Source organism: Pseudonaja textilis, chromosome 1 (assembly GCF_049901715.1).
Source record: "Pseudonaja textilis isolate UNSWEBS1 chromosome 1, rPseTex1.2, whole genome shotgun sequence".
Lineage (NCBI taxonomy): Eukaryota > Metazoa > Chordata > Lepidosauria > Squamata > Elapidae > Pseudonaja > Pseudonaja textilis.
Window position 1 is genome coordinate 147,211,805 of NC_141990.1, and position 17,052 is coordinate 147,228,856.

General features: G+C 39.7%; 1 protein-coding gene across 2 annotated transcripts in view; it reads right to left on the reverse strand.

Annotated features, from left to right (window-relative positions):
* The window catches only part of JAG1 (jagged canonical Notch ligand 1), a 59,785-nt gene that overhangs the window by 35,741 nt on the left and 6,992 nt on the right, over nt 1-17,052 (reverse strand). For both annotated transcript variants that reach the window (XM_087919151.1, XM_087919155.1), the window contains exons 3-4: nt 10,272-10,323; nt 777-1,031 (exon numbers count right to left, since the gene is read on the reverse strand). In XM_087919151.1, the coding sequence (XP_087775277.1) occupies nt 777-1,031; nt 10,272-10,323 (307 nt within the window). The remainder of the gene's footprint in view (nt 1-776; nt 1,032-10,271; nt 10,324-17,052) is intronic.

Genomic DNA, 17,052 nt, shown 5'->3' on the forward strand with positions numbered 1-17,052 from the left:
TTCAAGGTTAACCTCCCCATAAAGGTATTACAGTTCTGGTAACTTAAATATCTGTTCATTCCTCCATGTTTCCCAGCATGGAATTTACCTTTATTCACAGCAATAAAAAAAAAAACCTGGATGTTTCCTAGAACTCTCTTGACCACATCTGTATCCTTCTGCCTATTCATTATCTGACTCCATTTGTTAGAGGACACTACATTGGTCATTTAATTGCCTATTCCTCTAATTTAGGGATATTCTTTCAGACCTTTGGTTGTCCTTGTGTTTTAATCACCTGAGATAATTTGGTATCACTCAAACCATAGCCCCTCCTGTGGATGATTTGATGTAGCTGTCCTTTACATTAATGGGTGTAATGTCCCCTTTATTATTTCCATAGTGCTCCTTCATGACTTTGCTTACTGTTAATTTGTTCTGATCCTGTAGGCCAGGGATGTCAAACTCACGTTTGTCACATATCGGGACTTTACCACCCCACCCTCTGATAAACCGGGAGTGGGTAGGTAGGTATGGCCACCAAGTGATGCATCCAGCCCATGGGCCGTGAGTTTGACACCACTGCTGTTAGCTATCTAAAGGTTTTGGACTCAAAAAGGCCTCAGCCTAAAACATTTTTAAATAAAACTATATTCTAATTTTTCCCAAGTTACAGCAAAAAAAAAAAACACATTTTTCTGAGCAGATGTTTAGTTGGCCCAAAAAGTTAACCTTCTTGGCCTCTAGAATTTTGGAGTGGAGGATATACAAGAAACAGGACATGGGTATTAACAAACCTTTGTTACAGTCTGGTCCCATCCAGCCTTCCAAGCAGGTTTTATTGCCATTCTGATCACAAGTATAATGTCCAAAGAAGTCATCTCTTGGTCGACAAAGTTTGTTGCATCCAAAACCATAGTAGTGTTCATCACAGGTGACCCGGATCTGGTATTCAAAATGAGCTACGCCAGAATTTTGCTTCAAGACCTGCCACTGACGGCTTGGATTGATCATCCCGGAGTGTGATGCTTTTTCAATAATGCTATCTGCACCTGAAAGAGGAAAAATCAGTAAGAATGGAACAGCCACTTGGGAGGACTTCAATTATAGTGTTTAATTAATCCAAGTAGCCCCAAGAAGTGAAAGGGGTAGAAGATAATGTAACAATATTGTCAAGTCTTGAAGCACCAGCCTGCATTGAAGTGTCACCAACGGGGAAACATACATTTTCATAGAAATTCGGAGCTACTTCATCCTTTGCTGTTGCTTTCCTGGTTAGCCTTTCTAAATACACTATATACATTTTTTGTTGTTGTTAGTTGCGAAGTCATGTCCGACCCCATGGACAACATTCCTCCAGGCCTTCCTGTCCTCTACCATCTTCTGGAGTCCATTTAAGCTCACGCCAACTGCTTCAGTGACTCTATCCAGCCACCTCATCCTCTGTCGTCCCCTTCTTCTATTGCCCTCAATCGTTCCCAGCATTAGGCTCTTCTCCAGCGAGTCCTTCCTTCTCACTAGGTGGCCAAAGTATTTGAGTTTCCTCTTCGGGATCTGGCCTTCTAAAGAGCAGTCAGGGTTGATCTCCTCTAGGACTGACCGGTTTGATCGCCTTGCAAAATCCCATAAATTTATTCCTACACAGAGTGCCTTGTTGCCCTGTTGTACAACATTCTATCCATTAAATCAATTATAAAGTGAACTTCATGAATCAAAAAAGTGCAGCTCGAAAACACGTGCTTTATGGGGGGAAAAACTTAATTCTAAATCTGGAGCGGAAGAAAAAATCCAACACTGACTGATGATCAACAATTAGGACGGCAGCACAAGGCTGGAACAGCTTTTCCAAACAAGAGGAGCCCACCTCCCACTTACAATGTCTTGTGCTTTATTCTGATCACTCATCCAACAACCCGATAGCCTTTGCATAGCATTTATAAAGCCTTCAGGCCATATACAGTAGAAGTGTTGCAACAACCTACTTGGACTTGGAGAACCCGTGCCAAAAATTTCCAGACAAACAGGTCTAAACAAGAAGTACTTTAAAGCAATAAGAGATGGTTGCTCACTTTCCCAAGTAACTTTTTAAAGCCAGTTATGATATTTATCCATCTTTTTAGATGCCAGTTTTCAAGCTACTTTAAGCTGTCATTATATACACACTTAACTGTGAGTAAGCCTGATGAATTCCTAGTGTCTGCGTGAATATGTAAAGGGCTAAATTGGAAAAATGAAGGTAGAGATATAATCTGAGAAGATTTCTCCATGATCTCTTTGAAGGAAGGGTTGGTTTCCATGAAACTCAACCTAGTTCTAAAAGAAAGCCCTCAACTGCTCTGGGGTATACCCAAAAACCTGAAAATTTCACATTAGCGTGGAACATTGTTTATAGATCTGTGGTATTTCACTTTGTAGTCTAGCCTTGTGACTTCAGTTATCTGACACTGCCATAAGACTTGCTTGCTAGCAGCTCTGGGCTATAGCATGAACATTTTTTCTAGGCACGGAAAGGTGCCTAATACACTCGGGGGTGGGAAAAGAAGGAGGGTGGAAAGAAGGAAAGAGAAAATAAGACGGAAGAGAAAAAGTTGGCACTGATGTCAAGATGTAAATGTGCTCAAGCAGTTTTTAAAGATACTATGTATGTATGTATGTATGTATGTATGTATGATATTCAGCTTTGTTTGGGTATTTTCCCACGCCATTGTAGTTGTGCTTTTAAAGTTGTAGCAATGTTTCGGCAGAATCTCATCTGCCATCATCAGGCTTCTGTATGAACTATACACAACTACAATGACGTGGGAAAATACCCAGACAAAGCTGAATGCCATACATGTAAGTACCCGCGAAAACTTAAGAAAATATATTTATTTATATATATATATATATATATATATATATATATACACACACACACACACATATATATACATACACACACACACACACACACATATATATACATACACACACACACACACACACACACACACACACACACACATATATATAAAAATTCTGTTTTGATGAATTTTGGAACAACAATGAAAAAGAAACTTATGAACTCCTGGTTGCTCGCTTTGTGAAGATAATTACTAACTCTCCCAGGTTTAATATGTACGCAACAGGTTAAATTGAAGAGATGAATATTTTAACTGTACACTGAAAAAGAAGCCACTTTCGAAGGCTCCCTTCAGCTATATTGGTGGAAAAACATCAACGAGCATATGAATGTATTCCACGGCCTTAAACAAGTTAGATGATGATAGTCCTATTTAGCTTAGTATTGTGAATTATAACTTTTCATGGCTATCCAGGGAGGATCATAAAAGTTCCTCCAGTTCAGCTGAGAATACTTCAGCTGGAAGAAACTGAACGTGGACTTCTGCTTGCAAATCATTTCTGAAGTTAGTCTCGCTTGCAGAACGCCCATGGCAAAAATGTAATCCATGAAGTTATAAGAAAGGACAAAAGTCAATTCAGGTATTTCAAGTTGATGGCTCTACTACTAAGACAGCCTCCTTGGTTTTTTTTTTCTCTTCTTCTTCTTATCATATTAGAGCTTCAGGGAGGATTATGTGATCCCACTTGATATTGTGGGAGAGGCTCTGCTCCATTTTTAGCCACAGTTCTATTTCCAGCATTAAAGGCTGCTTTAATTATGGGCTAATAGAGGTATTAATACTTCTGAACAACTAAACACCAATCAAGCTTTTAAACCATTTGATTTATCACAAGAGGAATTGCAACTGAAATGTGGAATAGCAGTATATTCTGTTAAAACTTGTCCTGATTTCACCGTGTGAGCCAAACTCATCCAAAGCCTCCAAATTCTTATCAGCTCAGAAGTGCTAAGTTAGACAATTCTATATCTGCAAGTTTTTTTTAAAAAAAATAGACAGTTAAAGAATATTGAGGAGATAGACATTGAAATAAAAAGTTAAGAATATTATTAAATCTCTTTAAAATATTAGTTTAACAAATTCAAAAAAGGAATGCTGGAATTTAAAAATGATTGGGTGCACAAAATTTGGACTTGCCCCATTCAAGACCAGTTTTGGCTGAATGCTCACCTATTTGTTCAAATGATTTTGGGAAAAGTAGTTATACTGAAAGATATGATTATGATTTTAACATAACATATCGAATTATGGATTTTCAGCAAAAAGATTCAGCAAACTATATTATTCTTTTAGGACAGTAATACGGCAATTTACAATTTATCTTCAGTTACCATCTTGAATAGAACATGTTCGCTCCCTACGTATAAACTGGCTTTACAGGCATAGTGGGAAAGACTGATAATATTATGCTATACAGTCCAGGTTTGACGCTGTGTTTAAAAACTGCTTCCTGCAAGGATATCATACCTCTCTTTTGAGAACAGTTATGCTGGGAACACAGACCTAGTTACTTATTCAGCTAACAGCTTTCAAAATATTTGTTCCAGGGCAGTTTGTAATGTAAATTGCACCATAAAGGCCCATTGTTGCACACTTCATTTCCCTAATAACGGAGATACCTGTAGGGCCAAATTCACACATATAAGGCAACAGTTCCCTTATCCATGGATGCAAGAGCATGCTGCTAGCACCCGCATGACCTCTATGTCTGCAGAGTTAGCTTTATGTTCACATAAAGCTCTGAAGAGACAAGGGGAATGCAACTTGTATGTGTAAAATGCTCTGCCTCTGCTCCCACCCCCCCTTCACCTTGGTATATCATAACATCATTGGGCAGTTATTAGCCACCACTCAGGAAAAAACAAGCGCTCACATAACCAGCTGTGGTAGGATTTTCCACATACTCTTTTTACTCCTTCTCTCCACTCCCACCTTGGCAGCTTGCAGTACCCAAAGAAAATTAGTTCAGAGCTGAAGAAACCTGCCATTACTAAGCCACAGAAATGGAAGGTTAATGACTAGCAATCCAATGGCGGCAGACAGTGGAAAAAGAAAAAAAGAAAAAAGAAAGCCAGCCTGCTTGCTTGCCTAGAGAGAAAGCGATCTGTAGATTTTGCCACTGGAATTGCTGGAATCTTACACTCTGAATCAAAATGAGAAGGGGGGGGGGGGGAAGAAAAGCAATTGGACACTGATAAGAATGTAGGAAAGAGAAGGTATGTATAGGGAGGTGAAGGTGTCCAGAATTATTCTTTTTTTTCTCCTAAGCTCATCACAAAATGTGTTTATGCTGTTTTGGGCAAGTCAAAATCCACAGATACGATGCTGTTTTCTTGCTTAAATGGCAGATAGTTTAGACACACTAGGATCATTAATCTAGCTACTGCAATCTGGTCTGTTGTAGTGGGATGTCTGACTGTTAAGATCCTTTTAGCTTCTGATATCGAAATCCAATTTCCCTCTCGAGAAACTTCCAAGGGGGTATTCCGTACTGTTAAACCAGGACACATTTGGCAATCAATTGTTACTAGGGCAAAAATGGGCACAAGCTGTGCCGTGTAGATCCCCCGCCCCAATTTGTTAAGGTAAACAAGTAGGCTACAGCTTAAGATTGAAGTAAGGAAGCTATGCCTACTCAAGAGGCTCATAAGGTCCTTATTTATCCATCAGCTTTACCATGTCACATTCAATGGTTAAACCAATCCTCAAGGCCATCTTTACCCAGTATCCAGAAAATGGAATACATTTGTTTAAAAAAACAAAACCAACATCCCTTAGTGATCTCAACAATTGTAGATACATAAATACGAATCTACTTGGATTTAAAGACTATAAAGATTAGGGTGGGGAGAACCAGACAATACATTATCTTCAAAAATGCTTTCCTAAGGTCTGTTTGAATTATTAGAACGTATACTGACAATAGCTAACACCATTCAGAATGGATTCTTTTACATTGTTAGTTGACTTTCTCATTCTAACAAGAGATTCCAATCTCACAAAAGATTCCAGACACCTGTAATTTTCATCTGTATTATCTCAGCCTTATTTAGGAAGAATTCCTGATAACTTTCATTATGTTGCTGATGTGTCCTTTGAAAGGAGATTTTCATGATATGTTCCAAAAGAGGAATGCCCAGTCCTACAGGTTCAAGTCCTTTGAAAGAACCAGCACGACTTTTGCTATCTTCAGACCCAGACTTTTAAAACCTACATTGAATTGCAACTCCCAGAATTCCTATGCATCATGGCTGAAACTATTTGTAGGGCAAATCTCATTATAGTCATTGTAGCTGATTTCCCAGCAAGCTACCTATCCTTTTAGTACATTTGACAGCTCCATCTAAGAACACCTGAATAAAGTGTTCATACATCCGTTTTCAGAGAAAGGACCAATAGAATACCTGCTTATATAACTACTCCATACCTGCCTCTAATCTTATTCTTCAAGAACAATAAGCTCTTCATATGCCATATCTGAAAAGCACATCTAGGTAACACAGAGAAAGATTCCTATAGTTCTTTTGAGAGCCTGGAATTTATACAAATTCAAGGCTCGCCTGGACTTGAATAAGACAGTATTTGTTTTGGAAGGCTGCTGAACATGAGCCACTCAGAAAGCTTTGACTAGATGGTATTAGAAACAAGATGGTAGACTAGACAGTTATCTTCCAGATACGTTAGACTACTTCTTCCAGTCACCTATCCCAATTACTGGCTATGCAAGATAAAAGTGCTCAGAGCTGAAATATAATTGAGAAAGTTTGCTCTTCAATCTGACACTAAAAGGGCTTCTGGACTTTAGCTTTAGGGAACAGCATTCTAAAATTTTCCACAAACTATTTAATACTTCAGTTAGGAAAGATCAATGTATTATCATCCAGTCTAAATTTTGTTTCTCCAAAAGCAATTTAAAATGGTTTAGTTATAGTAATTCATCTATCCCATTATTTTAAAACACCTGCAAATTATGAATCAATTGCCATTACAGTGTTTCATGCTAATCTATTCATCATAAAGTTCTACGAGATCTAATAAAATTTGGCAATAGCAGATAAACAACGTAATATTGAAAGGGGGAAGTTTGCATTGCATGGTCCCCATTGTGATCAATTATGCAATACCAGATCTATTGCAAACTTGCTCATGAATAAGTGCAAAGCTCCATCTGGATGTGGTCAAACATGCTTTTCAGAAAAAGGATTTTAAATAACTTTGGGGGGTTGGTGAAAAACTTCGCTTCCAGAATGTTCAAACAAATAAAGGATTCATTGTGAAGCTTCAGACATTCTGTTTCATGAAATAAAGATGAGATCTATTGAAAGAGATAGTACAAGATGCAGAATGAAAAGAATTAGGCTCTTCAAGCAAACAAGAGCTTCTTTCAAATGCAGAGTTTCTCCAGTAGAGTTAATATGGCAACACCTATATGAGAGTCATTTCTCTTTCATATGTTGGTTTATGCCTTTATGCCATGGCCAATCTTGTATTTTCTAGTTTCAGTGTCCACAAAATGCACTTGCTTCTGTAATGGAAGTGTTCTCCTTCCTTTCTTTGCAATACAGAAGAGAACATCCAACCAATGATGAAACCTTCACCATGATAAGATATACCAAGAGTAAATGTTAGCAAGCAAGTTTCTCTTGGAAGAGAGCTTTCACAACAATTTTGGGAGAGGAAGATTTAAGGTTGGCTAGATAGAAATGAGAAGCACAGCCCTGCACAGTGAACTCATCGTTGAACTGTTCTCCTCCCTTTAAAAGGGTGTTTCTATTTCACTTTTATGTTTATCAATTCATATATGGTAGTTCCTATGCAGCGTTACGTAAATTTCAAACAAGTAAACACAGTTGTAGATGAAGGGAAGCATTTCACTCAGACACCACCAGGTGTTCTTAAGAGAAGGCATTATATCACCCATCAACTACAATTATAAGGGGATAACAATTCCTGAACTTAGTTTTTTTCTTTCAAGATTGAAGAGAAATACCCTAAACATTTCCTAGCCATTAGGAAAGTTGTTTAGTGAAATGGAAGCGTGACTGAATCACTCTGATGTAATCTATGTTTACCAATGGAAATGGCTATATGCAGTAGTCTGAAAAAGCTGAAAAGGGAGATCCAAAAAGAACTAGAATCCAACTGTGTGTTAACAGCGAGAGGAGGCATACATGTGATTTAAAAATGGGTGGTGGTGGTGGTGGACATCTGCCTAAATCAGAAAGATCTAGGAAGTCACTTGCTTCTATCTCCAAATCAAGATGCAATGTGAGCAAGCTTAAGAACATCACGTTGCTTCAAATATGAAGTATCTCCAAAACTTCATCTCTTCCTTGAACTGGATTTCCCATCTCTGAAAAGCCAGAATGACTGCAGATGTTACTCATTCTATCTCCGCAACATACCTGTCATCTATTTAGCTGACCTATATGCTGCCGTTTTTCCTCTAGCCTTCATCTGAGTTTCATGACATAGCATCATGCTGTGGACCAATTGAAAATATACTCATAAAGTACCAAGTACACAACATAAACATTGTATGGGAAGCAATGTGCGCAGAGGAAAGTGCTGTAAAATCATCACTTGTGAGTTCACCTGGGAAAATTAGGGAGGATTGCGTAGGTGCAATTCTCTAAAAGAAAACTAGTGGGACACTTATGGTTTCAGTGCTCACTCATGAATTCAGATGTGGTTATATGTTGGGGTCTTCTAGAGATTTTGCCAACTTCATTTCTCTATGGTTTGAACTCAAATAAGAAATGGCTGGTGATCAAGATTCATAATCCCACGGGCCAAAATAATTGAACCAATGCTCCATTGCTTATGTCAAGCTTAAAGAGTGCTGGGTGATTCTTTTGGCTTCATTGGTGGAAGGATATGCCTGGGCTTTGTCCCAAGTCTGCTCCGAAGGAGAAGAGAGGGACAACTGAGTAGTCTTTCACAAAATGCTTGATCTTGATTGTTAGTTATATTTAATTCTTCATGGCAGACAGCCTTTTATGCCTTACTGACGGGAGTTTCAGATGCATTCTTTCCCTCAACCCCATTCTTCTTTGGATCTCTCACCTGAGATCAAAGGCTTGTCCAGGTTCCTATTTATTTTGCTAGAAAAAAACCTGACATGCCTATCTCATCACCTCTTGGCTCCTCTTTCTGCCACTTAGGTCCCTACCTCTGCTAGTAGCTTCATTCCTAGGGAAGACTGATACTCTTAAGTGACACGTCTGTAAGTTTCTGTCATGGCGGGAACAGGACAGGTGGAAAAACATTTACATCATAGACCAAGTTATAAAGTACGGTATATTTAAAGATAAGGTTGGTAGAAGACACCCAGTTTTCCTTATTCCTTGGCAAGATCTTGACTGTATCAAGAATTTCTATTTTTAGGAAAGAAGGCCATGACTTATTTTTCAGGGACAGGGGTGATTCTGGATTCAGGGGTTCTGCTACTGTTCCACAATACCCACTTGCTAGTTGTTCTGTTTGTTCATTTTACTTCCTGGATATTTTATCTATCCTGTTCTTTGTCCCTGCTTCCTTCTTCCGATTTCATTTTCTCTCTTTCCTACACCTTTTCTCCAACGTTTTATTATATTAAGGTTCCAGGTTTGAGGAGGCTGCCTAGCAAATGGTCACATAACCCAGTGATACCACCCATAGTTGTCCTAGCAAAGATCTTCAGTGCCACCTGGGGGAAAACTGGATCAACCAACTCCAGTAGATTCCCACAAGTACTTTCTATACTTGCTTCAAAAATTTTCCAGAAATATCCTGGAAATATCGGAAATATCCTGGAGAATTTTCTATCTCATTTTTCTTACTAACATTCATTATGAACCATGCAACAATAGACCAGCAGTCCAAATGTGCTTCTCCTGGAAGATAAATTCTCTTTCCCTAATGTAGCAGTTTTCTTCTCATTCAACCTGGGAACCCCAAGGGAAGGGGGTGGTGGATCATTCTGTTGTTGCAACAGGATGACTATCAAAAACGTAAATTTCAGAATAACTTAAGGAACTGTCAGCCCTTATCTGGTCAATTTAACCACATGGGTATCCCCCTGATATTGACCTCACCCAAAGTTCTGTCCAAGATTGGAGATATTCTATAATGTTCTCTTTAAGAGGGTCCCATCAGATGCGTTGTGATCACACCAGGCTACCGGTCACTAGGAATTCTGGGAGCTGTACTCTCGAGTAATCCAGAAGACTCCCAGTGTATGTCCATCAGTTTTCCCTTTTCCATAGGTGCACGCTACTGTGATTAAGAAATGCGTAACATTTTTGCCAAAGCATGGAGAAAGGCCCCCCCGTCTTTTGTAATGCCATGGTAAATGCTTACTCTTAAATAATTCCAGAAAGGGAAACAAAAAGGGAAATGCATACTTACTAGCACTGTCATTGCTGTAATCCCAGGCTTCGACCAGTAATGTGTAGGATCTCTGCAAGATAGTAATAAGGATCAATCATTTTTGCAAGACACACTTATTCCACTATTGTCTTTAAGTTTTATAGTGCACCTTCTGAAAAAATGGTTTGAACTTCTTCCTTTAAATTGTGACTTGCCTGTAAGCATAAATAGTCAATAGATTATAGCTGAAACAAAGGTGATCCTCTTGCAGCTGCTTAAGCGGCCTTATCCCTTCCTGGTTCAAGCAATTTAAGGTGAAAAGTCTCATCTTTGTTATCACGAATGCATCCTGCATGCTACTTAGGCAGGAAGTTGCCATCCCTTCCAAGGTTTTGTTGTTGGGTTACATAAAACGTGTGCACAGAAGAAAACAGCCCCGAGAGAGGGAGGTGGGTTTTTTTAAAATAAATAAATAAATAATTTTAAAAAGCTAAACATTTTACAAAATATCAATGTTTCCCATTCAGAAAGCCAGGCATGGTTGCTAGAATTGCACTGTCAAGGTTCAGAGCCATAATCTCTAAAAGATTCAGCTTTTCAGCACCTCTTTGAACACTTTGTCTAAAGCAAAGCCATCACTGCTCTCACAAGGATCAGGTAACGAAAGAAAGGAAAGAGCAGATGAATTTGGAAAGGGAGGGGGAAGGGGAAGAGAGGGAGAAATGCATAAAGCAGCCATGAAAGAAAGGGTGGGGAAAGGAATAGAAGGGTAGTCTCTCCTCCTTCAAAACCTACCTGGAGGAAGAGTTTAAAAATGGTTGAACTAGTGGCAACTGTGTGCTTATAAACTCATTAAGTTGCCCTGTGAGATCTAAATGCCAAGGATCATTGCTGTGTACAAGACAAACAGATTTAGGCTGGAAGGATGCCAGCTGTTCTAGCTAAGCCACCTTCTCTTTAATCTTGAATTGAAACAGGACTTTAAAAACTCAGAGAACAGAGGGATATCATCTGGTGCTTCCTCAGGTTTTGAACTTTAACCTCCCTATCAAAGTTATAGACCCAGCAGCGAGGCATAAGGGGACCTGCAACCCAAATGAAGTAGAGGGTGGTAGATATCATCTTCATTCGTCCATTCTATAACCAATTTTTAGATTTATCCTGCCTTTACTACTTTGTAGGTACCTCAAAGCAGCAGGCATACATAATAATGCTCCTTTCTCCTCAACAACTCTGTGAGATGGGTTGGGCTAAGAGAGAGTGACGGCCCAAAGTCACCTAGCTGGCTTTCATGACTAACCGGGACTAGAACTCACAGATTCCTGGTTTATCCATTATACCAAACTGGCTCTCTCAGAACTCCACAAAGAATGAATGGTGTGTGTCAAAATGCTTAGATAAGTTGGACTGGAGGAGTTGGGCAGTAAAACCATGAAAGATGTGTAGTAAGGTTACACTGCCTACGACGAACATTACAACCAATGAAACTATGAAACGAAGGATACAATAAGTACTTCCTATGAATGCTGAACACTGCTTGTCAAACTGTAAAATGCCAGGACATTACAGTAAAATTAAGGGGCATAGTTGGCTGGAAGGTATTATTCCAAGCCATAGAAACTTTTTAAAACATCTTTATTAAAAATGACATCTAAACCTCAGAGATAGCTAACACATTTAAATGAAAACCAATCCAAATAGCATGGAAGAGTGAACAAACTTACACATTCTCCAAAACATTTCTTTGGGTATTCTCCATGTTGAAAGTTCTGGATGGATTTTAAATTTTTCTACACTGATTGACCACAACAAACTTTTCAATCAAAAACTTTGGAATCATTTCAGTGCTTAAAAGTTTTTGCATTTACAATAAATAATACACACTTGGTCCTCACATACATAAAGAAAGCTTATTTGTCATGTAACTCTGTGTGCCAAAAGATTAAGAGTCTGCCAAATATTAAAGAGACCAGGTGCAATTATTGGATCACCATAATTTTGAGAAACGTGGGAGAAGTCAAATGATTTTTGGGCAACCAAAAAGAACATTGTTAACTCCGAAGGCTTACATTTGCCTTGTGTTTATTAACTGCTCTGCATTTGCTAGCAATCCACTTAAGGCGACCAGTGGGAAGGAATGAAAAAGTACCTGAACCGAATAGCTTCTTCGAGATAAAACAACCACTGTTATATACACAAAGCTGACTTTTTCTAAACAGAACACAAATGAATTGCTCTTGACTTTGCTTTGCATTTGGTCTCTGAACAAGAGAAAAAGTTTAGTGTTTCTTTTTTTTTTTTAAAGGTACAGTCTTGGCCTGCAGCCTAAATATGCTTCATATTGAAAGCAGACAAGGATTCCATTTCATTCACTGATAACTGTGGGAAAATGCTTCCAAAAGCATGCAAAGTTGGGCAAGCAGAGGCTTGTGCCCCATCTTGCAATGAATGGCCGGTTTCTTTTTTTTTTCTTTTACAGCACTCATATTTTATTACCACTCCATTACAGGCTTTTTCCCTGAGTCACAACTAAACAGGAATAATCTTTTTAAAAAAAAAGACTGAAGTACCTTATTAATATCATTCCTTCTCGTGCCACCTCCCCCCTTGTCCCTATCTTTCGGAAACCCAAGATACCAGCATCAGTATATAAATATACATTAAGCTTCATGGGCAAGCAGTTCTACCTGTCAAGGCACCCTTCTTCCTTGGATTAATTGCAGCAATATTCAGGCCCTGGCAGTGCAGAGAGGCACAACATGTTAGAGCAAGCTGGAAGCATACCACACATACAAAACAAAACAACAAAACAAAGAAACAATTATGCCCACTCATGCTACCTCTAGTTAAGAGGATGTTTTCATTGCTGGCTTGCACAATCATTTCAGAAGATACCCTCCTCAAAACAGTTCCTGCTCCTCTTAGCATTGTTGGCCAGCATGTTTCACTGCAGGATAATATAGCCACAAGGGCTACGGTTGCTGTACTATCCACCACACCACACCACATTTTAATGCTGCTCAAGTCTTGTTTGTATGCTCAATTCAAGAGAGTCACTTTCATGGTATTGTTTTATCCTTTGATTTTTTTCTTTGATCTGAGAGTGATAGTGGCCCCGGGCAATCCTATTAGGCAAAAAGGTATTTAAGTGGGAGAGTTTTGAGTGTGGCCATTTAAGAGCTTGCATGTAGTTAGCAAAAGCATTTGGGGCAGGGGGAATTCACCTGGCCTAGTGAAAGGACTCATTTTTGCACATTTTGTTTTATAATTAACACAGCAGCCTGATTCCCATGTATGTTTGGCCTGATCCGTTTTAGTTGTCAGGGTCAGGAAAGTCTCCAGTAGCACCCAATCGGAGATTTCTGCTTTAAAAGTCATGTGCCACCAAGACATTAGAGAGTTAAGAGGTGTGCATCAATCCCCACTCCATAGATCAACAATTAAGATAGCCGAGGAATGCAGGCATACAGCACAGAGGCTTAATTTTTTCCCATGCCATGCCTGACCTTTGCACATCTTTGAATAAATACACCAGTCAGACACAAGGAATTCCACATCTTGAACCTTATCCCATCAAGTCAAGGTACTAGGCAACAAGTAGGCAGGCAGCTACGAGAGAAAGTCACATCCAGTTCACTAGTGCAACTCTATCCCTGGCCAGCCAGAGACAAAGAGGCTTCCATACAATTAGAGGAAAAGAAAACCACGTATGCCTGAAGTTTAGGCTTGGGAACCATGAAAAACCCCTGCATGGTTTATTCAGAATCAAAAACCCAAAGCAAGCAGCCCCCCAAGGCATGTAATACGAACCTTCAGAAAGGAAGGAATGGGCTCCTGCTACTATTTAACAGGCCAGTTCTCATCAGCCAGCCACACCGTCTCTGGCCACTACCATTTCAGGCTTACCAGGGGAGGACGGTGTGATGATGAAGCTGCCCCACCTGTAACCATCTTATAAATGTCAGACATAAGGCCAAGGAAAGCCCCCTTCTCTAAACTCAATGGTTTTCCTTGTGATGCAAAATAGATTGGGAGAGCCAGTTATCAAGCATCCAAAACACAAGCTTACTATTGATCACATTTCTGATTTCTGATATTAGAAGTAAAACTTAATATCTGTAAGAGCCAGGTATCCAGTCCTTTCGTGGTTCTCTTTTGCTGAGTGAATTTGCTCTTCCTGGGCAAATACTACGTTGTCCCCTCTCTGCACCGTTTGCCAGCCATCCCAAGGCACACGGATATTCTTTCAGCAATCAAGACTGCTTGTTCAAGTCTGTCTCTAGTTGGGGCATACTGACAAGAGGAGCCTTGCAATCCTGGTCATTACTTTAAAAAGCCGGCTTTCCGCTCTTCAGAGCAAGCCATGTTGCTATGAAGAGGTTTCCTCAGGTCCTGGTGACAATTATGAACGTAATCATAGAGATTAAATGATTCGCCGCTTGCCTTCTTCCATTTTTAAAAATTCCTTACTCTAGTTTACAACCTGGAGATTCCCTAGCCAATCTTCACCAGCACTGATGCTGTTTAGCTTCCGACCTCAGCCTCCAGCTACCCTGGGCTGTGATTCTGGATCAGTGTAAAATGTGTAAGGTTAACACTTAGAATTGGTAACCCAAAATTTCTAGAACGTGCCCATTACCTACTTCTAGTTTGCAAATCTTCCTGGGCTCCTGCACGCATATGACAGTTTGAGTGACAACAGTTTTGATATTTGTTTAAACTGGGGCAGGCCTTTTATGTCCTGGCATCCAATGAAAATGCATACTTGTTAGGTTCCCACGGCCATAAAACTGACCCCTACCTCTTCCTTCCTTAGTTAACTACACACTCCTAGCCCAAGTATATAACCTCAAGAATACAATCGGATTCCCTGGGGTGAGAAAAGCTTACATCAATGGATAAAAGAGGATTTTTTTTTTTTAAGGCTGCAATTCAGAAAAACCTTCTGAAACAGGTGCCATTTATTCTCTCTTTTCCCAAAGAAAATTGTTTTGTCCCATTTTGGGAGGGGGAGAATTGCAGTCATGATATAATCAGAAATAATTAAAAGGCACAGGAATGCCTGAGCAAACCAGAGAATTTTAGAACGTTCGCAGGAAACATATCCAATCCGCTCTCTTTCCTACCACTTTTTATAACATGAAACCAAGCTCCCTCTTGAGCCAACTCATCTTAGAGAAATTACAAACCCACCCCCCCACCCCAATCTAAATTTGGGACATGCCTCTGTGGCCCTGGCTACATTCCACAAGTCTGGGAAAAGCAGGGATCTAAGGATGACTCTTGCCAGCAATGGTTCTCATTCCCACGCACCTCACCCTTGTTTTACTTTTCCCCAAAAGAACCAGAATGCCTTACTGTACACTTTGTAATAAGAGATTTTATCTGAAGGCCCCAGGTTCAAATCTAGCCTCTGCTGATTGATGCAGCAAAAATGTGAAGCCAATCTTGATATTTGAGCTCACAAGATTTACAGCCTCCTCCCACTTGGAGTGCCTTTTAAGTGGGGAAAAATGGGATGAAGATGTTTTATGTAATAAATTGTAACACTTGGGTTGCCAAGATGTGGCTCTGTAATGTGGTTTCTTTTCCTCCAAGAAATACTTAAAGACAGATCTTGAGAAGGTTTACCCTTTTCTCAGTCTTAGCCATTAGACAAAAGGCTTATATCAGGGGCAGAGGACCGTTATGGGCCCTGAAGATTACACAGATCCATTTCTTCAAAACATCTGAGAAAAAAACCCTCTTCCTCTTTCTGCCACTCCACACACTCCCTTTTGTCCAGATAGCTTTCCAAATATTCAAAGTGTTTCCACCAGCTGTGGAAAATCAGCATTTATTGCCAACTAGCTGATCAGCTTGATCAGCTGGCTGGCAAGGAAGGAAGGGAACTACAGTGGCATTTTCTGCAGCTAAGGACCACACATGGCCAACACATAACTTCCTCAGCTCTGCTCCCAGAGTAACTGAGCAAGCACACCCAACAAATTGAAGTAGGTCTGCTTGATCAGAGCAATTCTCACTTTATTTCCCTATCACAGTTGGCTTTGCTGTTAAAATTTTTTAAATTTCAGTAATATATTTTACTAAAAATCAAGTAATCTTTCTAGGATCTTTAGAACAGAAATGAATGCTTAGCTGAACATGGTGTGATTTATTTTTTAGTTCAAGACCAACAAAATAATACAAATAACAAACAGAAAGCCTGGGAATCAGATAGCCAGCATAGCAAGACAGCTCGAGGCCCTGGCAAGCTGATAGCAATTCTTGAGAAAAGGAAACCTTACTGGATATGAACAATACTGAGTTGTTTCTTTAATTCAGAGTCAGCTTTCTGCCCCCCCACTTTGCAGAAGCGGCAAAGATTTCTAAGTACCCCAAATACGGCTCCCCTTCTTCTCTGAAAGGAAGACACAGTGACTTCTGAATGTGCGTGCTCCGCTTGTAACGAACCAAGTCAATCGGGGGCTCTGGCAAGGCTGATGGAATAATAATCACTATTATTAGGGATGTGCTGAACTTGCCATTGTGTAAAGCTAGCCCACAGTTTGTCTGGGAGCCAAACTATGCTGAGTCTACTGTTGCTTCCTGTTGCTTGCCCTATATTAGCATTATTTTTGGACTGTTCCCATTATATTCAATAATCCTCTCTGCAGTCAGCATGGCCATGCTATTGTCACTGCTTAATATTAGCCACCAGTGCTTCTGTCTGGGTGGTCAGGCTACAATATTCCAAGGACTAAAGTGATCTGCTTTAAAAAGGGGGAGGCAAGGGAGAGAGGAAGAACATGTAATTTTAGTAAGGGATCATGGTACCTTT